The following is a 24485-nucleotide window of genomic DNA, read 5'->3' as shown; positions in this document are numbered from 1 at the left end:
TTTTATACAATTTTGTGGAACCTGTACGTGCCCCAAGCTTTTATTGAACAGGTACAGAGGTATTGACAAACAGCAAACACCAATCTTTTGATGTAAACATAAGTTTGCTGCCTTTTCAAAATCTGGGGGCACCATAGTCATCCGGCATCCGTTCAATGTTGTACCTGAAAAAAAAAAATTGGACAGCAGAGTATTAAAAATCGAACTGCTCATATCAATGCAATCTGTTCAGCTATATGTATGAAAGGAAGAATGAATGCATTTAATAATAGTAACTCTCATGACCTCAGGATGTTTCTAAATGCTTCACAGACAATTAATTTTGAAGCTCAGTCACTTATGTAACATTGGACAATGTCGCAGCCAAGTTTTGCACACACTTTTACAACACACACTGAGATAAATGATCAGCTCAAATGTTTCGAGCTGTTAGTTGAGGAAATGATCGAGTGTTATTGCTCTTCAAATAGTTCCATGGAATCCTTCTCTTTCAGACAAACGGATAAGACCTGCTTTAATAATTCATCCAAAAGACAGCAACCCCTCTGTAAGGAGATATTACTGAATAACTGTTACATTGCCAGAAATCCTATAATAGAATGGCAAACTAGGTTATTTATACAAAGATTAAAGTTAATCCCTATTATTGAAGTATTTTGCTTACAAGCTCCATTAATTCTTGATTTATACTTAGTCCTACAGAGACGCTACTGTATAGACTCCACCAACACCTTTTTCTCTTGCTGCTGAATATTTCTACTCAAATTGATTCTACATCTTGATCCTCAGCCAGGCGTATTTCCCATTACAGTACTAAACCATCATTACAGTGCTACACAATATATTAAACCATCCCTTTTTCTTTCTAGTAACTTTCAGAAATGTCAAGCACGCTGGAATAGTCAATTCCCAGTATTGGTCACTTTGAAACCTCAGGGTAAAATTTGATTGTGATTATGTTTATTTTCATTTGTGTCATTGACTCTTCTGTCTTGGTACAAATCCTACATGCATTTAGCCAATTAATCTTCAGTTTTATATTCACAACTTTCCCCAATTCTGAACATATTTTTCCTTTTTTCTTTCAAAGGATTTGGATGTCACTGGGAAGGGTAGCATTTGCTGTCCAGCCCTAATTACCCTTGAACTGAGTAGCCTGATAGATCATTTCAGAGGGCATTTATAAGTGAATCATGTAACTGTGGATCTGGACTCCTAATTGAGACCAGTTAAGGCCAGATTTTCTTTCCAGATGGGTTTTTCTGACACTAGATGACACTTTCATGGTTGCCATTACAAATACTTTGCTTTTAACTCCAGAAGTTGGAATGGTTGAGGAAGGAGCCAGTTATTAAGGTTCAAATCGGTACACATGTGTAGGTAGGATAAAGGCACTATCTTCAGCTAGAGACTAAATAGCAGAACCATACTGTTCTCTGGATTACTACCTAAATCAGCAGCAAACTGGCATATAGTAAATATGATCAGATAATTGAATACCTGGCTCAAAGATCTGATGGGAAAATGAGTTTCAAATAATTAAGCATTACCAACGATACTAGGAAAGGATGAGCTGTTCCATTTGGAATGTGCTTCATTTGAACCACAGTTGAGTCAATAACTAGAGCTGTAGATAGGAGTTTGAATGAATATCGGGTGGGGCAGGATTTAGAACACTGAAAAGTATAGCACAGTTCAGGCCCTTTGGCTCTCTATGTTGTGTCATTCTCATTCCCACTCTTATGATCAGACTAACCTACATACCCTTCAATGTAAAATCTTCCATATGCAGCATTTTGAACAGAATGGCGAGGAGAAAGGACGGAGCGAAACAAGGGCTGCCAGGTAAGTCAGTTTCTCCCACTTAAAAAAGAGACTTAGCTCGAGAGTTGTGCCTCCATTTTGAACAAAGCGGCGAGGAGAGAGGGCGGAGAGAAACGAGGGCTGCCAGGAAGTTTTTAAGTGGGTGAGATCTAAACCAGAGACCGTACACCATAGGGCCTACATCCCACCTACCTCCACTAACCTTACTAAGACTCTGTAAACTTGGTAAGTTTTCAGGTTTTCATTTTTTTTTCATTTCTTCTCTTCCTTGTTTAATCCTGTGTGGGCTTTCAGATTAGCGGGGTATGGATGTTAGGGCAGTTGCATGTTCCTTCTGCAGAATGTGGGAGGTGAGAGACACGACACACGTCTCTGCCGACCATACTTGCGGGAAGTGCACCCAACTGCAGCTCCTCGAAAACAGAGTTAGGGAACTGGAGCTGGATGAACTGCGGATCATCTGGGAGGCTGAGGGAGAAATTGAGATGTACGTGGAGGTGTCATTCCTCAAAGATAGGATAAGGACAGCAGTGTTACAGTCCAGGGGAGGAAAGGAAACTAACAGATACAGTAGGGATCCCATGTGGCCGTTCCCCTCAGCAATAAGTATACCGTTTTGGTTATTGCAGGTGAGGGCGGTCTACCAGGGGAAAGCCAAAGTTGTCAGGTCTCTGGCACTGAGGCTCAGAAGGGAAGTGGGGAGAATTGAAAAGCGCTAGTGTCAGGGACTCCATAGTTAGACAGATTGACAGGAGATTTTATGGTCAGGAACAGGACTCCCGGAAAGTATGTTGCCTCCCTGGTGCCAGGATCCGGGATGTCGCTGATCGGGTTTACAAGATTCTGAAGGGGAAGGGCGAGCAGCCAGAAATCGTGGTACGTATTGGCACCAATGATTTAGCCAGGAAAGGGTTTGAGGATCTGAAAAGTGACCACAGAGAGCTAGGTTGGAAGCTGAAGAGAAGGAGGAATAGAGTAGTGTTCTCAGGTTGGCTACCGGTGCTGCGAGACAGTGAGGTGAGGAACAGGCGAGTGCAGCTTAACACGTGGCTATGCAACTGGTGCAGGAGGGAGGGCTTCAGATACTTGGACCATTTGGGATACTTTCTGGGGAAGGTGGGACTTGTACATGAAGGACAGGTTGCACCTGAATTGGAGGGGCACAAATGTCCTGGGTGAGAGGTTTGCTCATGCGGTTTGGAAGGGTTTAAACTAGTTTGGTTGGTGGGTGGGAACCACAGCTACATATCTGAGAGGGGGGTAGTTAGATATGGGGAACTGATAGGATGGAGTAAATCTACTGGGAGGGTTAAACATGTGTTGGAACAAAGGGATCGGTTAAAGTGTGTCTGCTTTAACACAAGGAGTGTCAGAAATAAGAGTGATAAACTTAAGAGCATGGATCGGTACTTGGGATTATGATGTTGTGGCCATAACGGAGACGTGGGTTTCACAGGGGCAAGAATGGTTGCTAGATGTTCCAGAGTTTAGAACGTTCAAAAAGAACAGGGAGGATGGAAAAAGAGGAGGGGGTGTAGCATTGTTAATCAGAGAGTGCATCACAGCTACAGAAACGAAGGTTGTTGAGGAAGGTTTGTATGGGTGGAAGTTAGGAACACCAAGGGAGCAACCACCTCATAGGGGGTTTTCTAAAGACCCCCTAATAGCAGTAGGGAAATTGAAGAATTCATTGGCTGGCAGATTTTGGAAAAATGCACATGTAGCAGGGTTGTTGTTATGCGTGACTTCAACTTTCCCAATATTGACTGGAACCTCCTTAGTGCAGATGGGTTGGATGGAGCCATATTTGTCAGGTGTGTTCAGGAGGGTTTCCTTACTCGGTATGTAGACAGGCAACGAGGGGAGAGGCCATTTTGGATTTGGTGCTTGACAATGAGCCAGGACAGGTGTCAGATCTCGCAGTGGGAGAACACTTTGGTGACAGTGACCACAATTGTCTCACGTTTATCATAGCCTTGGAGAGGGAAACGAGCAGTTACCAAGGGAGGATATTTAATTTGGGAAAAGGAAATTATGACGCAGAAAGGACCCAACAGACATGTGGAGACAGTTTAAGGAGCAGTTGTTGCAAGTGATGCACAAATTTGTTCCTCTGAGACAGGCAGGAAGGGGTAAGGTTAAGGAGCCTTGGATGACAAGAACAGAGGAGCTTCTCGTTAAAAGGAAGAAGGCAACTTAGGTAATGTGAAGGAAACATGGATCTAGCACAGCTTTAGAGGATTACAGGCTTACTAAAAAAGAGCTCAGAAATGGATTGAGGAGAGCCAGGAGGGGGCACAAAAAAGGCTTGGCAGGAAGAAATAGGGAATACCTAAAGCCATTTTACTCATAGGTGAGGAACAAGAGAATGATCGGGGGAAGATAGCATAGGGGACTTATGTGTGGAGTCTGAACAGATAGGAGAAGCCCTAAATGTGTTTTTTTTTTCGGTTTTCACTAAGAAAACGGACCTTGTTGTGGATGAAAACTTGAGGAGCTGGGAAACAGGTTGAACAGATCAAGATTGATGAAGTTGATGTACTGGAAATTTTGGCAAACACTAAGATTGATAAATCCCCAGAACCAGACCAGATTTATCCGAGGTTGCTCCGGGGAAGCAAGAAAGGAGATTGCTAAGCTGCTGGCGAAAATCTTTGCTTCCTCACTCTCCACGGGAGTCATACCCTGGAGGTTTGGAGGGAGGCGAATGTTGTTCCTCTTTTCAAGAAGGGTAATAGGGAAATCCCTGGAAATTACAGACCAGTCAGTCTTACATCATTGGTCAGCAATGTTTTGGGAAGAATTCTGAGGGATAGGATTTATGACTAATTGGAAAAGCATAGTGTGATTAAAGGCAGTCAGCGTGGCTTTCTGAGGGCAGGTCGTGCCTTACAAATCTTATTGAGTTCCTTGAGGAGGTCGACGAACGTCGAGCAGTGGATGTGGTGTATATGGACTTCAAAGCATTTGATAAGGTTCCCCATGGTAGGTTCATTCATATAGTCAGGAAGTATGGTATACAGGGAGATTTGGCTGTCTGGATTCAGGATTGGTTGGCCGACAGAAGGCAGAGAGTGGTTGTAAATGGAAAGTACTCTGCCTGGAAGTCAGTGGTGAGTGGTGTCCTGCAGGGCTCTTGTTCTTGGGCCTCTACTCTTTGTAGTTTGTATGAATGACTTGGATGAGGAGGTTGAGGGGCGGGTTAGTAAATTTTCAGATGACACAAAGGTTGGAGGTGCCGTTGATAGTATCGAGGGCTATTGCAGGCTGCAGAGTGCCAGAAACAGGATGCAGAGCTGGGCTGAGAAATGACAGATGGAGTTCAACCTGGATAAATGCGAAGTGATGCATTTTGGAAGGTCGAACTCGAATGCTGAATATAGGATTAAAGACAGGATTCTTGGCAGTGTGGAGGAACAGAGGGATCTTGGTGTTCGAGTGCATAGATCCCTCAAAGTTGCCACCCAAGTGGATAAGGTTGTTAAGAAAGCATATGGTGTTGTGGCATTAATGGGGTTGGGGGGGGGGGGATGGTTTGCTGCAGCTCTACAAAATCCTGGTGAGACCAGGCTTGGAATATTGTTTCCAGTTCTGGTCACCCTACTATAGGAAAGTTATGGAGGCTTTGAAAAGGGTGCAAAGAAGGTTTACCAGGATGCTGCCTGGAGTGGAGGGCTGCCTTATGAAGAGAGGTTGACTAAGCTCAGACTTCTCTCTTGAGAGAAGGAGGAAGAGAGGTGACCTGATCGAGGTATACAAGGTAATGAGAGATATGGATAGAGTCAATAGCCTGATACTTTTCTCCAAGGCAGGACTGATTGGCATGAGGGGTCATAGTTTTAAGATATAAGGAGGAAGATATAGAGGAGATGTCAGAGTAGGTTCTTTACACAGAGAATTGTGAATGCATGGAATGCATTGCCAGCGGTGGTGGTGGAAGCAGTGTCATTAGGGATATTTAAGCGACTGCTGGACATGCATATGGATAGCAGTGAATTGAGAAGTGCGTAGCTTAGGTTATTTTATTTTAGATTAGGAATAATCCTCGGCACAACATTGTGGGCCGAAGAGCCTGTTCTGTGCTGTACTTTTCTATGTTCTATGCCTATCCAAGAGTCACTTAAATGTCCCTAATGTATCTGACTCTACTACCACTGCTGACAGTGCATTCCATGCACCCACTACTCTCGGAGTAAAGAACTACCTCTGACATCTTCCCTAAACCTTCTTCCAAGGCTTCTGGCTATCCACTCTGTCTATGCCTCTCAACATCTTGTACATCTCTATCAAGTCACCTCTCATTCTTCTTCGCTCCAATGGGAAAAGCCCTAGATCCCTCAACCTTTCTTCATAAGACATGCTCTCCAGTCCAGCAGCATCCTGATAAATCTCTCCTGCACTCTTTCTAAAGCTTCCACATCTTTCCTATAATGAGGCAACTGGAACTGAACATATTCCAAGTGTGGTCTAACCAGGGTTCGAAAGAGCTGCAGCATATCCTCATTTGGAGATGGGAGATTTTAGGGGAAAGCATAAGGCAGTTGTATGAGATGATGTTTAAATAATGAGAGTGTGAGAGTATGAAATAGTGTACAAACATAAGACTGTATCAGCAAATAAGTTCATTTTGAGGACATGGTGGTTCAATTGTAGTGTCCCATCATGGACAGCTGTTTCACACTGTTACTACACAATAGCAACACAAGTGGTCTTTGCCACAACAAAATGTGACTATCAAGCCAAAAAGACATTTTGCCTATCACATAAATGAATAATATGCTGTATGAGTGCCAGCACCAATGTGATGCCAGTTATATCGTCTGTACATCAACAAGACTGGCGGATCCTAGCAGCATATCCCTTTGGCTGTTTTGAACAAGTAAGGTACTGACCATACCCAACCAGCCCACACTTGCAAAACCTGCAATAGTGTCAAACATTATATGTGATTCTACAATTGGACAACATTTACTACATAATCTTGTGTGTGAAGAACAACTTGAAGAACCAGCTTAGGTTTGTTTATTAGGCTTGCAGTATGCCAATTTTGAATGTACCAGAAACTACATATGTTAATACATAGGGCCCTGTTCTTTGCTGATAGGATAAATGTGCACAGTATGCCTGTTCTTATTGATCGGGCCAGACCCCCTCAAAACATTTTAAGGTAGCCTAGACCCTAACTTTTTCTAATTTTAAAGGTAGATGTAAGCAGATATTCCAGGAGTAATGCAGCTGGTCAAACTACTCAGCTTTAAGCAAAACAGAATTTATTTAAACACAACGGTTGAAACACAAATAAAAGAAAACAGAACTTAGAATAACTTATTTGAAAATCCAACCGACTTAATATTGCAACTTAACATAGGAGCTGTTCCAATTCCCACCACATCCCATAAACACACCCCCTGGCCAAAGGTAAATTCAAACACAGGCTCTTATAGGCAGGAGAGAGTTCAGAGAGAAGAGTCAGGCGAGAAATATCTGTTGAAGCATGGAACCTTCTTTTCACTGTAGCTGCTTTCATTACCAGTAGGTTCTGTTAGAAACAAACCAAACTAGAAAAAAAAACCCTGAATTGCCACTTCCCTTCCACTGTTTTAAGTAGCCACTTCCGGACATATTGACACCTCTGCTTTTACGACCCCTCTTTTAAAAAAAAACAAGGACAAAATAACCTTGTTAAAGGGGCAACATCATCACACTGTTTCAAGATCAAAATAGGTGACAGCCTTTTGCAGATTCATTTCTCAGGGGAATTCCCTGACCAGAGTCAACCTGCCTAATTTCAAATTTAAACAGAGTCTCGCAATTAGTAGTCAATCATTATCTGCTACATTTTCCACAGCAACACTCTATCAATCAGAGTCTACTTGGCTACCAAAGAGTAGCGTCTCTCATGTAGTATAGCTGTTGGCTTTTCCCATTATTGACATTCTGGCATAAAAATATAGAAATTAGGATTTTTTTAAAAAAAACATCTTCATGGGAATGAAGGTATCACTAGTTTAGCCAACATTTATTGTCCATCCTGAATTACTAGAGAGCAGTTGAGAGTCAACCACATTGCTGTGGGTCGAGTCACATGTAGGCCAGACCAGGTAAGGACAGCTGTTTCCTTCTCCAAATGACATTAGTAAACAAGCATTTTTCCCGACAATTGATAATGGTTTTGTGATCATCAATGGATTCCTAATCCCTGATTTTATTTTGAATTCAAATTCCACTATCTGCCATGGCAGGATTCGAAGCCAGCTCCCCAGAAAATTACCTGAGTTTCTGGATTAATAGTCCAATGCCTTTGCATAGCAGGCCATTTGGAAGGTCTCTGCCCTTCAACAGGATTTCTGCTGATTTGCTATCTCAGTGACATATTCCCACTTTATTTCCATACTCCTTGATGCCCTTAAAATTTAAAAAAAAAATTTCTTTCATATATTTAGTGCCTTGGTCTCCACAACTTCTGAAGAAAATTCCATAGGTTCACTACCCTTTGAATGAAGAAATATTTTCTCATCTCAGTCCTAAGTAGTCTACCTCATATTCTAAAGCCACGATCCCTGGTTCTAGACTCCTGCAAACAGGGAAAACATCATCCCTATATCTAGTCCGTCCGGCCAGGTTAGAATTTGTACGTTTCAATTAGATCCGCTCTCATCTTTCTAATTTGTTATGAATACAAGCTTAATTGAATAATCTTTCATCACAGACGGAATGGCGGGACTGACCTATCAGCTTAGTGCAACAGAGGTTCACTTTCTTGAAGGCAAATATATCCGGTAGAGTGATCCAAACTGCAGGAAATACACCAAAAATGGTCTCACCAAGGCCCTGAATAATGGCAACAAGAGAAGACTCCTGAACTTAAATCCTCTTGCAGTGAAGACCAATATACTATTTGTCTTCTGAGTTGTTGTTGCACAGGTCTATTTTCATCGATTAGTGTACAAGGACACCAGTGCCGATGGGTGGAACATGAAAGGTTTTAGCAAAATGGATCTTCTTCTGCAATACTCAAGATGTTTTTCACTCTGAGACTGTACCCTCAAGTCCAAGTCTCTCCTGCCAGTGGAAACATCTTCTCCACATTCATTCCATCCAAGCCTCTCAGTATACTAAGTTTCAATCATATACCCCCTCATCCTTCTAAACTCCATTGATGCAGACCCAGAGTACTTAACCTGCTCCTCATATGATAAGCAGCTTCATCCTGGGGTTCATTATGGTGGCTAAAGTAAGATGCTCCAGCCAGGGCTCCTCTGCTCACCAGCGCTGAAAATGTGTTGCTGGAAAAGCGCAGCAGGTCAGGCAGCATCCAGGGAACAGGAGAATCGACGTTTCGGGCATAAGCCCTTCTTCAGGAGAGGAAAGTTTGTCCAGCAGGCTAAGATAAAAGGTAGGGAGGAGGGACTTGGGGGAGGGGCGTCAGAAATGTGATAGGTGGAAAGAGGTCAAGGTGAGGGTGATAGGTCAGACTGGGGTGGTGGCGGAGAGGTCAGGAAGAAGATTGCAGGTTAGGAAGGCGGTGCTGAATTCGATGGATTTGACTGAGACAAGGTGGGGGGAGGGGAAATGAGGAAACTGGTGAAATCCGAGTTCATCCCTTGTGGTTGGAGGGTTCCTAGGCGGAAGATGAGGCGCTCTTCCTCCAACCGTCGTTTTGTTGTGGTCTGGCGATGGAGGAGTCCAAAGACCTGCATATCCTTGGTGGAGTGGGAGGGGGAGTTGAAATGTTGAGCCACAGGGTGGTTGGGTTGGTTGGTCCGGGTGTCCCAGAGGTGTTCTCTGAAACGCTCCGCAAGTAGCCGGCCTGTCTCCCCAATATAGAGTAGGCCACATCGGGTGCAGAGGATACAACAGATGATGTGTGTGGAGGTGCAGGTGAATCTGTGGCGGATATGGAAGTTTCCTTTGGGGCCTTGGAGGGAGGTGAGGGGGGAGGTGTGGGCGCAAGTCTTGCAACCCCTGCGGTTGCAGGGGAAGGTGCCGGGAGTGGAGGTTGGGTTGGTGGGGGGTGTGGATCTGACGAGGGAGTCACGGAGGGAGTGGTCTTTACGGAATGCTGATAGGGGAGGGGAGTGAAATATATCCTTGGTGGTGGGGTCCGTTTGGAGGTGGCGGAAATGATGGCGGATGATGCGCTGTACATGGAGATTGGTGGGGTGGTAGGTGAGGACCAGTGGGGTTCTGTCCTGGTGGCGGTTGGAGGGGCGGGGCTCAAGGGTGGAGGAGCGGGAAGTGGAAGAGATGCGGTGGAGGGCATCGTCGACCACGTCGGGGGGGGAAATTGCGGTCCTTGAAGAAGGAGGCCATCTGGGTTGTGCGTTTTTGGAACTGGTCCTCCTCTGCTCACCAGCTCCTTTTCCTCTTTTTTTCTCCCTCTCGCTGCAGTTTTCTTTCTCCACCCAACTTTTAACTTCTTAAAAGTACCTTACCTGGAGGGAAAGGAAAACCGAGTCCTAGATCAGCCCGACTCGGAGATTAGTCGCGGCCAAGCTGCAGCAGAGTGGCCTTGTGCCGAGTCCCGGAAGTGAGTTCCAACCAGAGTGGGAGCAGGGCGATCATGTGTCGAGTCCAGGAAACGAGTTGCAGGCTGGAGCGCAGAGTGGAAAGCAGAGCGAGGGTGCGTCGAATCTCAAAAGGGAGTTGGGGCTAGAAGAGAGCGCAGCGATCACAGGCCGAGTCCTGGAAGTCAGTCACAGCCAAAGCCTGGAGCAGCAGCAGCAGAGCGTGTGTGGGCTTAGTCCTGGAAGTGAGTTGCGGAATGGAGAGCACAGCGAGCATGGCAGCGCTGGGAGCCAAGTTGTGGCTGGAGCCGGAACAGCAGAGTGAGCACAGACTGGCCAGGGGATGAGTCTTAGAGGCGAGTCTTGGACGGAGGCCAGAGTGTGCAGGCAACACTGCCTCATATTCTGAAGCCTGGCGGATATGCACTCTGAAAAAAGTACTATAACTTGAGTACTTTAAAAGACACTTGATCCTCATTCTGTACTATTTAAATGAACTATTCCTATGCTAGCCTACTTTTTTTTTACTATTTAAATTCTGTAACACTTAAAGTATCTGTATCTTGGAATCCTGTATCTAAGGTGGCACCAAGAGACGACATTACTAACTTTTTGCTGCATTCAATCGTGTGCATGTGACAATGAAGGCTATTTTATTTTTGTAGACTTCCTCTCAACCCTCCTCCAACGCCAGCACATCCTTCCTACGATTCTTAAAGGAATCCTGAACTAGGACTCCTAAGTTCCTTTGTGCTTCAGATTTCCAAAGCCCTTCTCCATTTGGAAAATTATCTGTATCTCTACTCTTTCTACTAAAGTGCATAAGGTCTCACCTTCCCACCATATTCCATCTATCATTTCTTTACCCGGTCTCCCACCCTGTCCAAGTCGCTCTACAGACTTCCTGCTTCCTCAACAGTACCTATTCTTCAACGTACCTTTGCGATAACGGCAAACCAAGCAACAATACCCTCCATTCCTTCATCCAGATCATCAATGTATAACACAAGTAGTTGTGTTTTACTGACCCCTGCAGAACCCCATTAGTCACCAGCTGCAAAAACACACCTTTATTGCCATTCTCTGCCTTTTTCTGGTCAGCCAATCTTCTATCCCTGCCAGTACCTTGTTCCTAACTAGGGATCTTATCTTATTTACCTTGTGTATCAGATCGGCTACTTCGAGCGCACATGACAATGAAAGCTATTCTATTCTTACAGACTTCCTCTAGACCCTCCTCCAACGCTAGCACATCCTTCCTTCGTGTCGTGGCCCAAAACAGCTCTCAATATGCCAAATGTGGTCGGACCAGAGTCTTGTACAACCTTCTCATTTGATGAGTAAATATTTATTCATTCAAAAGGGTAGTGAACCTGTGGATTTCTCCACATGATTGATGGCAGCTTGTCAAAGATCACATCCATTGGCTTTGCTTTGTCTAACTTGCCAAGATTCAGAAGACAATTGGTAGATTTTGAATTCAAAGACCATAAGGATATGAATTTTATAAGAAAGAAACTGTCAAGGTTGGGTCCTATTTGATAGACAGTGAGTAGCATAAAAAGCTTTTTCTTTTCTTAAATGTTCTCACCTATGATTAGAGATGTACATAATAGGGACTCCCGGAATTTTTCGGATCCTCCTCTTGAGATCTCTGTCCACTGTCGCCACAATGTAACATTTGTGCTGCAAATGTGAGCGTAAGGAAATTTGAAAGTTGCCTTTTGAAAACAAACCCTCTAATTATAGGCATTGCACTTCAGGATGATTGCGAGACTGTTGGAGGAGACACAAGTGAGATTTACTAGAGTGCACCCAGGAATGAAGAATTACAAACTTTCTGGATAGACTGGAGAAACTGGTCTGTTCTCTTTAAAGTAGAGAAGGCCAACAGCAAATTTGGTTGAGTTGTTTAAAATAGCACAACTTTTGGATAAGAGTCAATAAAGAGAATTTTTTTATCTAGTTGAAGCTTTGGTAATAGGTGGCACAAATTTAAAGGTGACTGTTTGAAGATCTAGAGGTGATAAGGAAAAGACTTCATTCAAAAGGGTCGTCATGATTTGGAATGCAGAGCCTGAGAAGTTAGCATGTAGAAATTCAATAGTTTTAAAATGGGAACAGCCAAATTAGTTGAAGGAAAAAAAAGATTGCAGAAATAGGGGGAAAAATCAGAGGAGTACAATGAAGTGAATTGCTCTTCGAAACCGTCAGTTCAAACTCACTGGAGCAAAATATCTCTTTTAGCAATGTACTAGAATATGATTTTCTCCAACAGTTAAACTCAAGTTTGTGTACAGGGACGGGACTCAAGAAGAAATACAAATAATCTGGGCTACTGTTACAATCTTGCAAGTAAATTTAAGGCCTGAATGGACACAATTATAAGGTATGTCTCACATTCACACCCCAATCTTGGATGTATTACATCATCACAATTGGAATAGTAGTTCGGGGTGCTACCGTTGCCCTACGCCATGTTACACCCATTACTTAATAAAGATTGCTGGGAACATGCAAGCGGACAGACAATGGGCGAAGTTATATTTCTCATGGCTACATATGAAGAATGGCCATTTGTGTGAGTTGCAAGACACTGGCGGTACTTGCAAAATAGTAGCTGAAAATGTGTTGCTGGAAAAGCGCAGCAGGTCAGGCAGCATCCAGGGAACAGGGGAATCGACGTTTCGGGCATAAGCCCTTCTTCAGGAATTCCTGAAGAATGGCTTATGCCCGAAACGTCGATTCTCCTGTTCCCTGGATGCTGCCTGACCTGCTGCGCTTTTCCAGCAACACATTTTCAGCTCTGATCTCCAGCGTCTGCAGACCTCACTTTCTCCTTGCAAAATACTAGCCCAATGTCATTAAAAAAGGTAGATATCGGTTGGGGAGAAACAACTAAAATGCTTATTTACCAAAATATTTTAAAAACAATGAGTACATTTTTTACTTACCTGTGTGACTCTCTGCACTAGACAATCATCAGCATATGTTCCTTTGTGTGTGCAAGGTAATCGCTCGAACCGTGGATCCTTTGCTATTCTGGAAAAGTAAACAAAAATGTTATAAATTCAGGAATACATTATGGTCTTCCAATGACTGACAATGAACATATTGCCAATTTCTTTTCTGTAGATATTTTTGGCTTCTATGTGTTAGAATTATTCCTGTTGGTAAATCCTAGATTTCTATCTTAGCATGTCTTCACTTGCCTAGACAGCTAGAGAAATACTCAAAAGTTCTTCTGCAACACTTAAGGACAGGAGATCTCATGCTTAAAATATGCACAAGAATAGCTACTGCTTGCATTTTCAGTGCCTCAGGAACTCTGTACGTAATGATTATGTTACTGGACTAGTGAGCTGCACCTTCTGGGAGGATACTTACCAAAGAATATAGCTCGTGGCAAGAACCGCTGTGTTGAGTCTTTCCATGTGGGAAGTTCTTGTGCTAAACCTACTAAATGTGGGATTCTGATTGACCAGAGTACTTTCCCGTTCTTACTGCTAGTAGCAGGCACAGGAGAAGGATTTACAGATTGCCAAGTCATCTTTCTGGCTACGTTGTTCGGCCTGTTTGAGGGCACGGTATCTTCCATGACCATCAAGTCCTAATGTGGGTCTTGAATCCAGAGCTTTTTGCTCGGAAAGAGAGAGATGCTACCCACTGCATTTTGAAAACTCCTGCCAGCAAGCTCAAGGCCTGCGCAAATGATAGAAATGGGTGTTTAAATGCCACCATTGTAGATGCAGAATTCAAGTTCAGTCAATTAAATAAATGTGGAATGAAAAACGAGCATCTTTAAATGGTTAAACACAACTTGCCCATGGGAACACCACTCCAAATTTCTCTGCATCCTGACTTGGAAATTGATTCACTGTTCCTTCATCAATGTTCAGTCAAGATCCCAGGAACCCTCCTAAACAGTGTACTTTCACAATACCGACTGCAGTTGTTCAAAAAGTGGCTCACAATGACCATCTCAAGTACAAATGGGCATGAGTAATCAATGCTGACCTTGACATCATCTTTCGCAACAAATGAATAATTAAAAAGTATAATTATTCCTAGCTGAATATCTGAATTACAGTGAAACATTGATGAACCTGTTTGAGAAGTTGTTTTACCTTAGCGCAACTCTGTACTTCTGTCCCAGTTTCTCAATTTCTGCCATCACACAGTCCGTGATACAGGGAACACCTAGAGAAAATTGAGGTGAGGTCACATCTTTTATCCTATGCTTTACTTTATTGTGGAAATTCTGACTCTCCTTCTCTCTTTAAATTTAAAGCATCCTTGCCAGCTGTGCCCATCTTACAAGTACTTAACAGATAGTTTTGTCCAATTCTTCACAATTTTATGGAAATCATCACTTGCAGTTAACTCATGAAAGAATTCCATCCTTTACGGAAAATGAAAAAATTCATTTTCCATTTCTGTCTGTCTAGTCTGTGGTTGGATATGTGTGTATGTCTCCCAGTTTCTTTCTATCTGTATGTTTTGTTATCGCACTCTTGCCTGTTGTATCTTACGTTTCTCTATACCTACAATGCTGTTAGGAAGTGACTTCCAGGATCTTGACCTGATGACAGTGAAGGAGCGACAATATAGTTCCAAATCAGAAGGGAGTATGGCTTGTACGGGAGCTAGCAGGTGGTGATGTTCCTATGAATCTTATGACATTGTCCTTCTAGGTGTTACAGCATGTGGGTTTGGAAAGTGATGTTACAGAAGCTATGATGAACTACTGCAGTATGTCTTGTAGATGGTGCATACTACCTGTTGATGGTGGAACGAATGAATGTTGAAGATATTGGATAGAGTGACAACAAAGTGTGGTCTTTCCTGGATATCATTAAACTTCAAGTGTTTTCGAGCTGCTCTCATCCTGGCAGATGGAGAGTATTCCATCGTTCTTCATTTCTGCCTTCATCACCCCGCACCCCACAGGACGTTGACAATGGGACATTCAGCAACGTTTATGCCACTGAATGCTATGAGATACTCATTCTGTAGATCCCGTGTATCATATTGCATCTGTCTTTCTGTCACCTCCTTTGTGTCCTCAAGCATCCATTTTCCAGTCATAATGTAGACTAGTGAGTTTTCTCTTGCTTGCGTGCATTTCTGATTCTCTCTCTGTTCTTACGATTAGTAATGGGGAGACTAGGCACATCCCAATGGCTGAAATTTTGAACACGGGGATAATTCTCAAAGAAGCAAAAGCTGGCATCTTTTGCCACAAGGTAAAAAAAATCAAGATCCAGAATGTCATGTGTGAGATATGCTGCATGGAAGAAAGGAGGTGAGAGATGTAAAGTGTTTAAATGCAAAAGCGATCTATTCATTTCTGAGTACAGATCTGTTTACACAAATTGTACAGATTATGTTCAAGTAAACCAGGAAATTCAGAAAAAACTCCTAGGCTGTACAAGTAGGTTCTGATAGTATCACTTTGCTTCTCTTTCTTCAACATTCAGCATCTGCTTTGCTCTCAGATTGAGTGTTGTGCAGTACTTTTGAATTGATTGTACCTGCTGCAGAATTCACAGCTTAAATTGCAAAAAAAATTTCAAGAAAAATTTTTCTTTTGCTCGTGCCCATTACCAACAATCTCTTTCTTAAAATACCTTTTTTGCAATTTAAGCTGTGAACTCTGCATCAGGTGCAATCAATTCAAAAATACTGCACGCTTTGTTTGTTTTTACATCTCTCACCTCCTTTCTTCCATGCAGCATACCTCACCTGATCTCCCAAGTAATATTCTGGATCTTGATTTTTTTTATCTTTTGGCAAAAGATGCCAGCTTTTGCTTCTTTAAGAATTATTCTCATTTTCAAAATTCAGGCAATGGGACATTCCTATTCTCTCAATTACTAATTATAGAGAGAGAAAGAGAAAGAGAGCGGAGAATTAGACATGCATACAGACATGAGAAAACTCACTAATCTACCTTATGATTGGAAAATGGATGCTTGAGGACATAGAAAAGAAGCAAAAATAGATGCTATGTGACAGACAAGGGATCTGGGTAGTTGATAACCTGCATTACCCTCTAGCATTTAAAAAAGTTACCTTGCAGCTAAGGATGTCTCTGAGATTTCGCCCCATCATCAAATTCCACTAATGTGAATGTAACATTTTGAAATTCCGCTAGTTCATCTCCTTCATGCAAAAAAAACTGAGCAGATATAGAAACAAAGAGCAGCTGTAGGTCACCCAGCTCCTTGAACATGCCCTGCCATTCAATAAGATCACCAGCTGATATTATTACTTGACATTCCTGCATATCCCATTAACCTTTCACCTTATATTGAATCTCTCTCTGCCTTAGAAGTATTTAGTAACTCCACTTCCATTATCATTTGAGGAAGAGCATTCCAAAGACTTATGAACGTCTATAAGAAATAATTTTTCATCATGCTTGTCTTAAATGAGCAATTTCTTATTTTTAATTAGCAATATCTAGTTCTAGAGATTTTCCCACGAGGAAACATTCTTTCACATACACCCTGTCAAGATCCCTCATGATCATTTATGTTTCAGTCAAGTCGCCTTTTATTCTTTTAAACTCCAGTGAATATAAGCCTAGTCTGTTCAACCTTTCCTCAGAAGACAACCCATCTATTCGAGGTATTAGTCTAGTAAACCTTTTCTGACTTTTCAAAGCACTTACATGTTTCCTTAAATAAAAAGAGACCAATAAACTGTACACAGTGCTCAAGATGTGATGCCACTCATATGGCCGAAGCATAATCTTCCAATGTTTGTATTCAATTCCCCTTGCAATACGTGATGATATTCCATTGGCTTTGCAAAACTCTTGATCTACTTGCATGTTAAGCTTTTGCAACTCATGCACTAGGACATCCAGATCCCTTTGCACTTTAGAGCTCTGTAATCTCTCACCAGTTACACAAGATTTTATATTTAAATTTAGAAACTTCCTTTCCTATTTGTGTTATCAGTAAATCTAGTAGACGTCCCTTTATTTAAATTTCAAAATGTTAAAGATTGAGCACTGATCCCTGTGGCACACCATTTGTTACATTGTTGTAAGATATAACAAAGTGACTCGTTTGCCCCATTTTCTGCTTCCTGTTAGCTTGCCAATCTTCTATCCAATGTTAACCCTGACACCAATTACACATACAGACAGTTGTTGACATTGAATTTTGCCTGTGTGAAAATACTCAGTCTGTAGATTCAAGATCAACTAAGCTGTACAAAGCAGAAATATTTGGGCAGCAAGAGCATTAGGATGTCAAAGACAACAGTGCAGCTGTCCGAAGCTGTGCTGACAGTCAACACTGGCGGAGGAGGAGCTACATTGTTGACCCCTTGTTTTAATCTATGAATTCTGCAGAAATGCTCTTGTCACTGAAAGCACTTCATTGTAATAGAAAAAAGACAAAGAAAAAAAAATTCAAAACATGCTGACAGGGTAAACAATAAATGCAGCATTCTCCTGTATCTGCAACTGTGTCCTGCAACTGATCCCATAGATAGTAATACAAGCTCAACTAAAATCCCAAACTCTAACACTACTGATTCTACAGTGCACTGTTCTTTGCCAGAGTTCCATCTTAGGACAGAGATGAGAAATGCCCACAGGAAAAGGCATTCAAGGCATAGTCACTTTCTCCAAACTGGTAGAGGCACTTGAAGTTAGCAAAGGTCAGGTAGGTTAGAGTATTGATAAGGGAAGAAAACAAAATTGATATCCTCACTCTAAACCACTTTATCAGACTTTTGAATGTACCTTTGTAAGGTTAACGTTGATCTCATTCTGCATCTTCTTGGCAGCTGTTACTCTAACGCACTTATATAGTACAATCTGCCTGTACAGTACATTGACAACACTTTTCACCATACCTCGGTACATGTGACAGTAACAAATCAAATCAAAATAATATCCAGCATAAAGGAAAGATAACAGAACAGATACATAAATAATTATATTACATACTAGGTGACTGACAAGCACTCACACTTGGCATACAAGCAGTCCATCATCGATTGAACGATGTCCAGCTTAGTCTTGATGGAGAAGTTGATGAAATTGGTGTCAACTAGGATATAATAGGGAGGGCCCAGCTGTGTGTTATATTGGAAAAACAGGCAAGAAGGATACTTGACCCTAAGAAAGTAACAAGAAAAGTCTGTAATTTCTCAAATGATTAAATGTTATTTTTAATGTTTTTTACTTAAATAAGATTATCACATTTGCTAAATTTTGCAAGTAAACAAGGAATGTTTAAAAATGTTTTGTAGATATATTTATCTATGAATGAACAGTGTGAACATTTTCAGGTTCTCAGAATTCCCACTTAGCTAATACCATATTATGCAGTACCAGATGCTGCTAGCCTGTTACCAGATGCTGCTAGCCCACCATGCAACACACAATCTTTTGGTCAACAGAAAATTCCACCCTATTTTGTACTCTTTCTTCTTTCTATTTTTGTTATTAAGAAGGCATCACTTCATTTTTCTATCAAATTCCTTGACAAAATTATTCAGATGATAATTTGAATCAATCAGCTGGTAAGGAATAAGCCTGATGTGCAGTATGTGACCAACACAAGTCATGATGTGGCAAGCTTCCATGTAGGTTTGCCTACCATGCGAAAGGCAAGCATCCATTACATAACTGAAGGGGTCCTGAGATTTGAAACAAGATAGTTATTTACGGCATTTATAAAACACCTTGCAAGAACTGTATCAAACACTACATTGGACAAACAGGCAGATAATTAGCCACCAGGATACATGAACATCAAATAAACCACAAAAACACATGACCCACTATCACTAGTGTCCTTGCGTACAGATGAGGAAGAACACCACTTTGACTGGGACAACACATCCATCCTAGGACAAACCAAGCAGAGACATGCACAAGAATTCCTGGAAGCATGGCATTCCAACTACAACTATCAACAAACACATCGACTTGGACCCCTTGACCATCCCCTGAGAAAAAGAACAGGAAGTAACATCAACACCGCAAATGACATCACCAGCCCAAGGAAACCTATACACAAATAGAAAGCAGGACATAACACCAGTGCTTCACCGGAGGCCCGCTGATGATGTTACCTAGTATGGTGACAAATGTCTGAAAATATTTCAGCTCAACAAGCAAACTTATATCCAGAACCTCAACCTGAGCTACAAATCTTCTCAAAACTCGCTAATTTGGAACAAGAGCTTGAAGCTAGGTAGTGTGATCAGAGCCTTGGATGCGTAGGGAAGGTACCTATCATAATTCCAACATATTTGGTGTAAAGATGGATAAAGAATAAAAACTCATTGAACTTAAAGGTGCAGTTTAGTCATTAGGTGCTGGGATGTGGATAGCACTGCAAACTAAGCAGAGGTACTAACTCCTAACTAGAAAAGGAATAGGATGCCTGCCAAAGTTGCTTGTTGTTAGACTGCACAGTTGTAGCTGATTACCCTATGTTACAACTGCCAAATAGGGGATGGGGTATTTATTTTGATGGGCAGTGGTTGTAAAGCAGGCAAACGTAATTCTGAAGTGATCTGGTTTCTCAGCAGCTTGTTTTGGAGGTCCAAACTTTGAAATGAGTTCCCATGCGTGCCACTCTCCTGACTGATCAATTACGCAACACTTTCATGGGAATCTCTTGCCCTAGACCACCCCAACTTAACAGTTGGCATCAGGCGAAGTTAAACTCTCTCAGGCATCCAACAATGCATTGTTTAGTCACTTCTGGACCCACAGCTCCTAAGTGGAAGAAAGCCACCCTTGATCTCGAGGGACTGCCTAAGAAGCGATCAAGAATGACCAAATATTGCCCAAAGTCCTTGATGCAGAATGTTGATGATTCAATGTACTATTGCAGTTATTCAGCAATGAATCCCTAAGTAGTGAAATGAATTAATAATCATTATAAAGTGAAAATTTTGATAAGCAAGCTTTACTTTGACAAGTGCAGAGAGTGCTCATTGCTGTTTGCAACAGACAGCACAGATACATTCCATTCCTCATATTCATTCATTTTTAACAATATAAACTGCTAATTTAAACATATAATCTGTAAAGCTGAGTTCCATACATACACTTCTTTGATTTTCAGAGCACTGGGATCATCCTTCACTTTCTTCTGTGGTTTTGCTCTGTCTTTTTCATTTCTGGAAAAAGACAAATGATATACCTTATATATTAAAACAATTCCTCAGGGAAATAATGACTAGTAGTATGAAGGAGCTGAATTCACAGTCTGTATCAACTGCCATCAGTTGAAAGCAAGAAATCTCTTAAAAACCTCAAAGTTCGAAACACTCCGTCAACCTTTTCACAAAAGTGCTTACAGTAGTTTCACGGGCACCAGCCATTGATTATCATCAAACACAAGTAACTGATATTCATGTAAGAAACTTGACAGGGAATGTCCAATCGTTACTTGCTTACAAGGTCATTACAGCTTAATCAATATCCCCCTTTCCCTATCCAACTACTTAGTTCAAGGATCAAGACAAATTGCAGGGATCTTATTACTGTCCCTAACAAGATCCAACAACTTGGAATGGATGGAGGATTAAGATGAGACTTTTCTGCTCTGAATAGAGGAAAGCTGTGACTTGCATTTTGTGACTTAAAGCAGGGGTCAAAACAAGGATAGTACCTTGTCATTTTGCCAGCAATTTTAAGAAATACAATACCTGTAATAATTTTCATAGAAACTGAAAGAGTATAAAAAGCTCTTCCCGTTCATATGGCAACAAATTTTAAGAGAATACTAAGTGTTTAGACTACTTCTGATGACACCACTACTTTTCAGGTCGAGTGGAATAGTAATAATGTCATTGGACTGGTATTTTGGATTCTCACCAAATACATTGGGGACATGGATTGAATTGCTATCAAAACAACCGATGAATTAAATTCAAGTAACAAAACCTGAAATTTAAAGTTTGTGTTAACGATTGTGAAACTTTTTTTGTAAAAACCAATCTGGTTCACTATTATCATTTAGGGAAGAAAATCTGCCATCTTTACCTGATCTGCCTATCTGTTACTCCAGAATTACAGCAATTTGGTTGACTTGAAATGTTCTTGAAAGTCACTCAGTCCAACGGTAATAAGGAATGGGCAATAAAATGCTGTCCTTGCCAGCAACAGTTACATCCCATGAAAGAATATTTAAAAAGAGCAATACAACAGAGCACCAGAAAAATAGCAAACATTAGGTTAGTCAATCCTTTTAAGTCTCCTCTAGCCTTAATTGAAAAAAACTTACATTCGCGAATCTCGCAAACTAATCATTCGCTTCATGACTGCATATTTTCTAGTTTTCTTTGCTTTTCCCTGAAAAAACAAAATGAAATTTTAAAAAGGCCCAAATTGCACATGCAAACAGTAATAATGTCAACAGCCAAATATCAAAGCACAAGAATAAAATTAACAAGTCAATTGCACATCTCAATTTGTCTCCTTATGAACAATGTGCTAACTGTAAGCTTAACTTTGAATTGTAGTTACATAGTTAGAATAAGGATGCTCCATAGAACATCCATGAATATATTTTTCACCAATGAACTGAAATTGATGCCCTTTGATTTTTGACCCTGATATATTTCTTCAGATATCCATAGCACCTGATGCAAAAAGTATTAGCTTTCCAAAATATTTCCAGTAGAAATATTCTCCATTTTATTTGGACTGCAACCATCTTAAATGAGGCACAGAATGTTTAACACAAACCGAGAGTGGGCGAAGCCAACAATTTGAGATTTTATTCTGATGGAATTACTATGTGGAAGAGTAGGGTCACCAACCGTCCCATATTTTACAGGATCGTTTTTATTTTGTTGTCCTGCATTTCATAGCATTTCCTCCTAAAACAGTTGGATTTCTGACATCCTTGTGCTTTTTGTAGCTTAGTCAAGATATTTGTTATTTCACTCAAATCTCACCCCAAGAGTTGCTCATGCTGGAGAGAGGGAAATGAGACCAACTCACTCCCATCTGATCGTCAATCTGATCACCCTGAAGATAGGGAATGAAATCCTCCCCTCAAAAATAAGAGTTAGTCATCCTAGAGACAGGGGAAAGAGATAGAGTAGCCTGAGCTCAGATGGATGGGTACGGCCTATTAAACTCAGCAGAGAGTTCGGTGTCTTGGGGAGGGGTGGGAGGCGCAGATTTAAAGTGATTGATAGACAAATCCGAGGACAGATGAGAAAAAAAGGTTTCACCCAAAAGGTGATAGCGAATGGAGGCAGAAATCCTCAACCCATTCCAAAGGAGCCATGGAGATACACCTCAAACACGGTTAGCCGCAGGGCCACTGACCAAACGCTGGGGAGGAAAGAGAAATTGCTGGAGAAGCTCAGCAGCCTTGGCGGCCTCTGTGGAGAGAGTTCAGTGACCCTCTTTCAGAGGGGGACGGGAGATTGGGCGAGACAGCTCGCGACGAGCCAAGTGGCCTCTCTCAGCGCCGGAACCGTTCGACGGCTCGAAACAAAAACCGCTCTCCCTGCCGACAAAATATCCACGAAACGAAAGGCATTTCCCACACGGACGGCCGAGACCGCTCCTCCCCATCGTTACCATGTTGTCTTCTTCGATGCTCCGGGTGGATGAACGCGTCATCGGTAAGCGCCGGCCAGAGACGTCATCAGCGTAGCGACCGGCATCTTCCAGCTTCCGGTTGCTACAGGGTCCCTAGAAACAAGATGAAGAGGGAGGACCAGCTGAGGTGGAGGGCACAGGTTAGTGTCTGGCATAGGCGTGGTACTGAATCTCAATCAAACGCTCACCGTAACAAGTTAAGGGAAGGTCGAAACTCTCGCAAAACTGCTGTTTTGTGTCAGCTGCTGGCTGGAGTTTGTTTCTTTTTTCAATCGTGAAGATGATCTTCCTTATTTAACAATAGTTACCTTCCTCTCTTTCTCACGAATGTCAAAATAGCGGAGTATTTGCGAGGGACAGCTTTCCCGAAGAGGTGGCTCGATCGCCTCCTTTGATTGATTTTATGATACTGTTTTAGAACTTTATGGGTTAATTCAACAATCAGATTGATGGGAATTTGGGTGGATATTAGCAGAATCGGATGGATGAACTAAAAAGGATCAGGTGTAATCCTTTAGCAACGAAATGCTGCAAATTTAGCGACAATTACGAAACATCCTGAAGAACAGTTGAACTGAGTGGACGTTTCTGGAGCGGAATATTAATTGTTGTACTCAGTTTCCTCGTTGAGAATGCAAGTATTTTATGTATCTATAGGGTTCCTTTTTTGGTAAAGGGAAGTTGAAAACCTATTAAACCTTTAAAAAAAAAACTCAAACTAGCCCTGTTCCCAAATAATTTATTTAATGGTCAAAAATGCAGAGCCACTGGGTAATTATAAATCTTAAAAGAATGAAAGCTTCTTGTTCACTCGGTTTTATCCCCGCCCTGTTTTCGCACACTGGCAAAAAACAATAGGATTAGATAGATCTAAGAATTAAAGCTTGAATGTTATGCAGAGTGACAAGAGGAATGTGGGTTCCGTCCAGACATATTGGCTGAAGTTATCAAAAAGAACCCGTCTCAAACTCTCCCCTCAGCTGAGGTGTCGTGACCCTCTGGTTAAACTGTCATCAACCCTCTTTGATGAGAGGAACCTGATGGTTCAGCAGAACTCTGGTGATGTTACCTTTGCATTAAACAAATTCGACATAGTTTTTTTTGTTGATGTTTCAGGCTTATGGGGAGCTAGATTGAATGTGTATGAACTAATTTTGTGTAGCTGTTATGATCAGTCAGGAAAGAATTTATCTGATCAGCGAAATGTCTATTTAGGTCAACTTTTCAAAGGGAAATATTGCAGAATAGTGCACTTCTCAAATTTAACTCCTTTTTAAAAATATTTATTTTTATAAATAGAACTGGAAATGGTTTAGTTAAAGTTTGAACTCACTACTCTGTAGTTTGGAAGATGTAATCAGGGCAGATTTTCCTTTTGAAGCTCTTCAGTGCTGCAGCTTGGTTGTTGTAAATGCTTCTTCAAAATTTTGATGTAAGCTGCTCATGACTTATTGCCAATGAGCTGTCATGTATATTGAGCAGACTCTATTTTGTCAACATTTTCTACTGGGATGTGCACCACCAAATTTCAAGTTTTGTAGTGAAGAAAT

At 41.6% G+C, this 24485-nt stretch overlaps 1 protein-coding gene across 2 annotated transcripts; it reads right to left on the bottom strand.

The window, feature by feature from the left end:
- Positions 1-22962, bottom strand: fcf1 (FCF1 rRNA-processing protein). Of its 2 annotated transcripts, none has more exons than XM_043697108.2 (8): positions 22915-22962; positions 21602-21669; positions 20421-20492; positions 18323-18471; positions 14459-14531; positions 13286-13373; positions 11923-12017; positions 1-164 (listed from the first exon to the last, which is right to left on the bottom strand). In XM_043697108.2, the coding sequence occupies exons 1-8, from the start codon at positions 22954-22956 to the stop codon at positions 116-118; spliced, it is 636 nt and encodes a 211-aa protein (XP_043553043.1). In that variant the 5' UTR covers positions 22957-22962; the 3' UTR covers positions 1-115. The 2 variants fall into 2 exon arrangements, with proteins under 2 accessions (XP_043553043.1, XP_043553046.1); XM_043697111.2 differs by lacking the exon at positions 22915-22962 and adding an exon at positions 22278-22402.
- Positions 22963-24485: the final 1523 nt, after the last annotated feature.

Source organism: Chiloscyllium plagiosum, unplaced genomic scaffold (genome assembly GCF_037043375.1).
Source record: "Chiloscyllium plagiosum isolate Xiang-an unplaced genomic scaffold, Cpla_swu_hap1 HiC_scaffold_8, whole genome shotgun sequence".
NCBI classification, from domain to species: Eukaryota; Metazoa; Chordata; class Chondrichthyes; order Orectolobiformes; family Hemiscylliidae; genus Chiloscyllium; species Chiloscyllium plagiosum.
The sequence above is the reverse complement of the archived record's forward strand: the minus strand, read 5'-3'. Positions and strand labels throughout refer to the sequence as shown.

What these genes read in the sequence shown, in the direction of transcription:
- fcf1 (XM_043697108.2), bottom strand. Translation starts at nt 22,956, where the DNA reads ATGACGCGTTCATCCACCCGGAGCATCGAAGAAGACAACATG. An exon ending in AGTTTGCGAGATTCGCGAAT is followed by an intron (nt 20,493 to 21,601) that starts GTAAGTTTTTTT and finishes GTCTTTTTCCAG; the next exon opens with AAATGAAAAAGACAGAGCAA. An exon ending in GGACTGCTTGTATGCCAAGT is followed by an intron (nt 14,532 to 18,322) that starts GTGAGTGCTTGT and finishes AATTTTCTCTAG; the next exon opens with GTGTTCCCTGTATCACGGAC.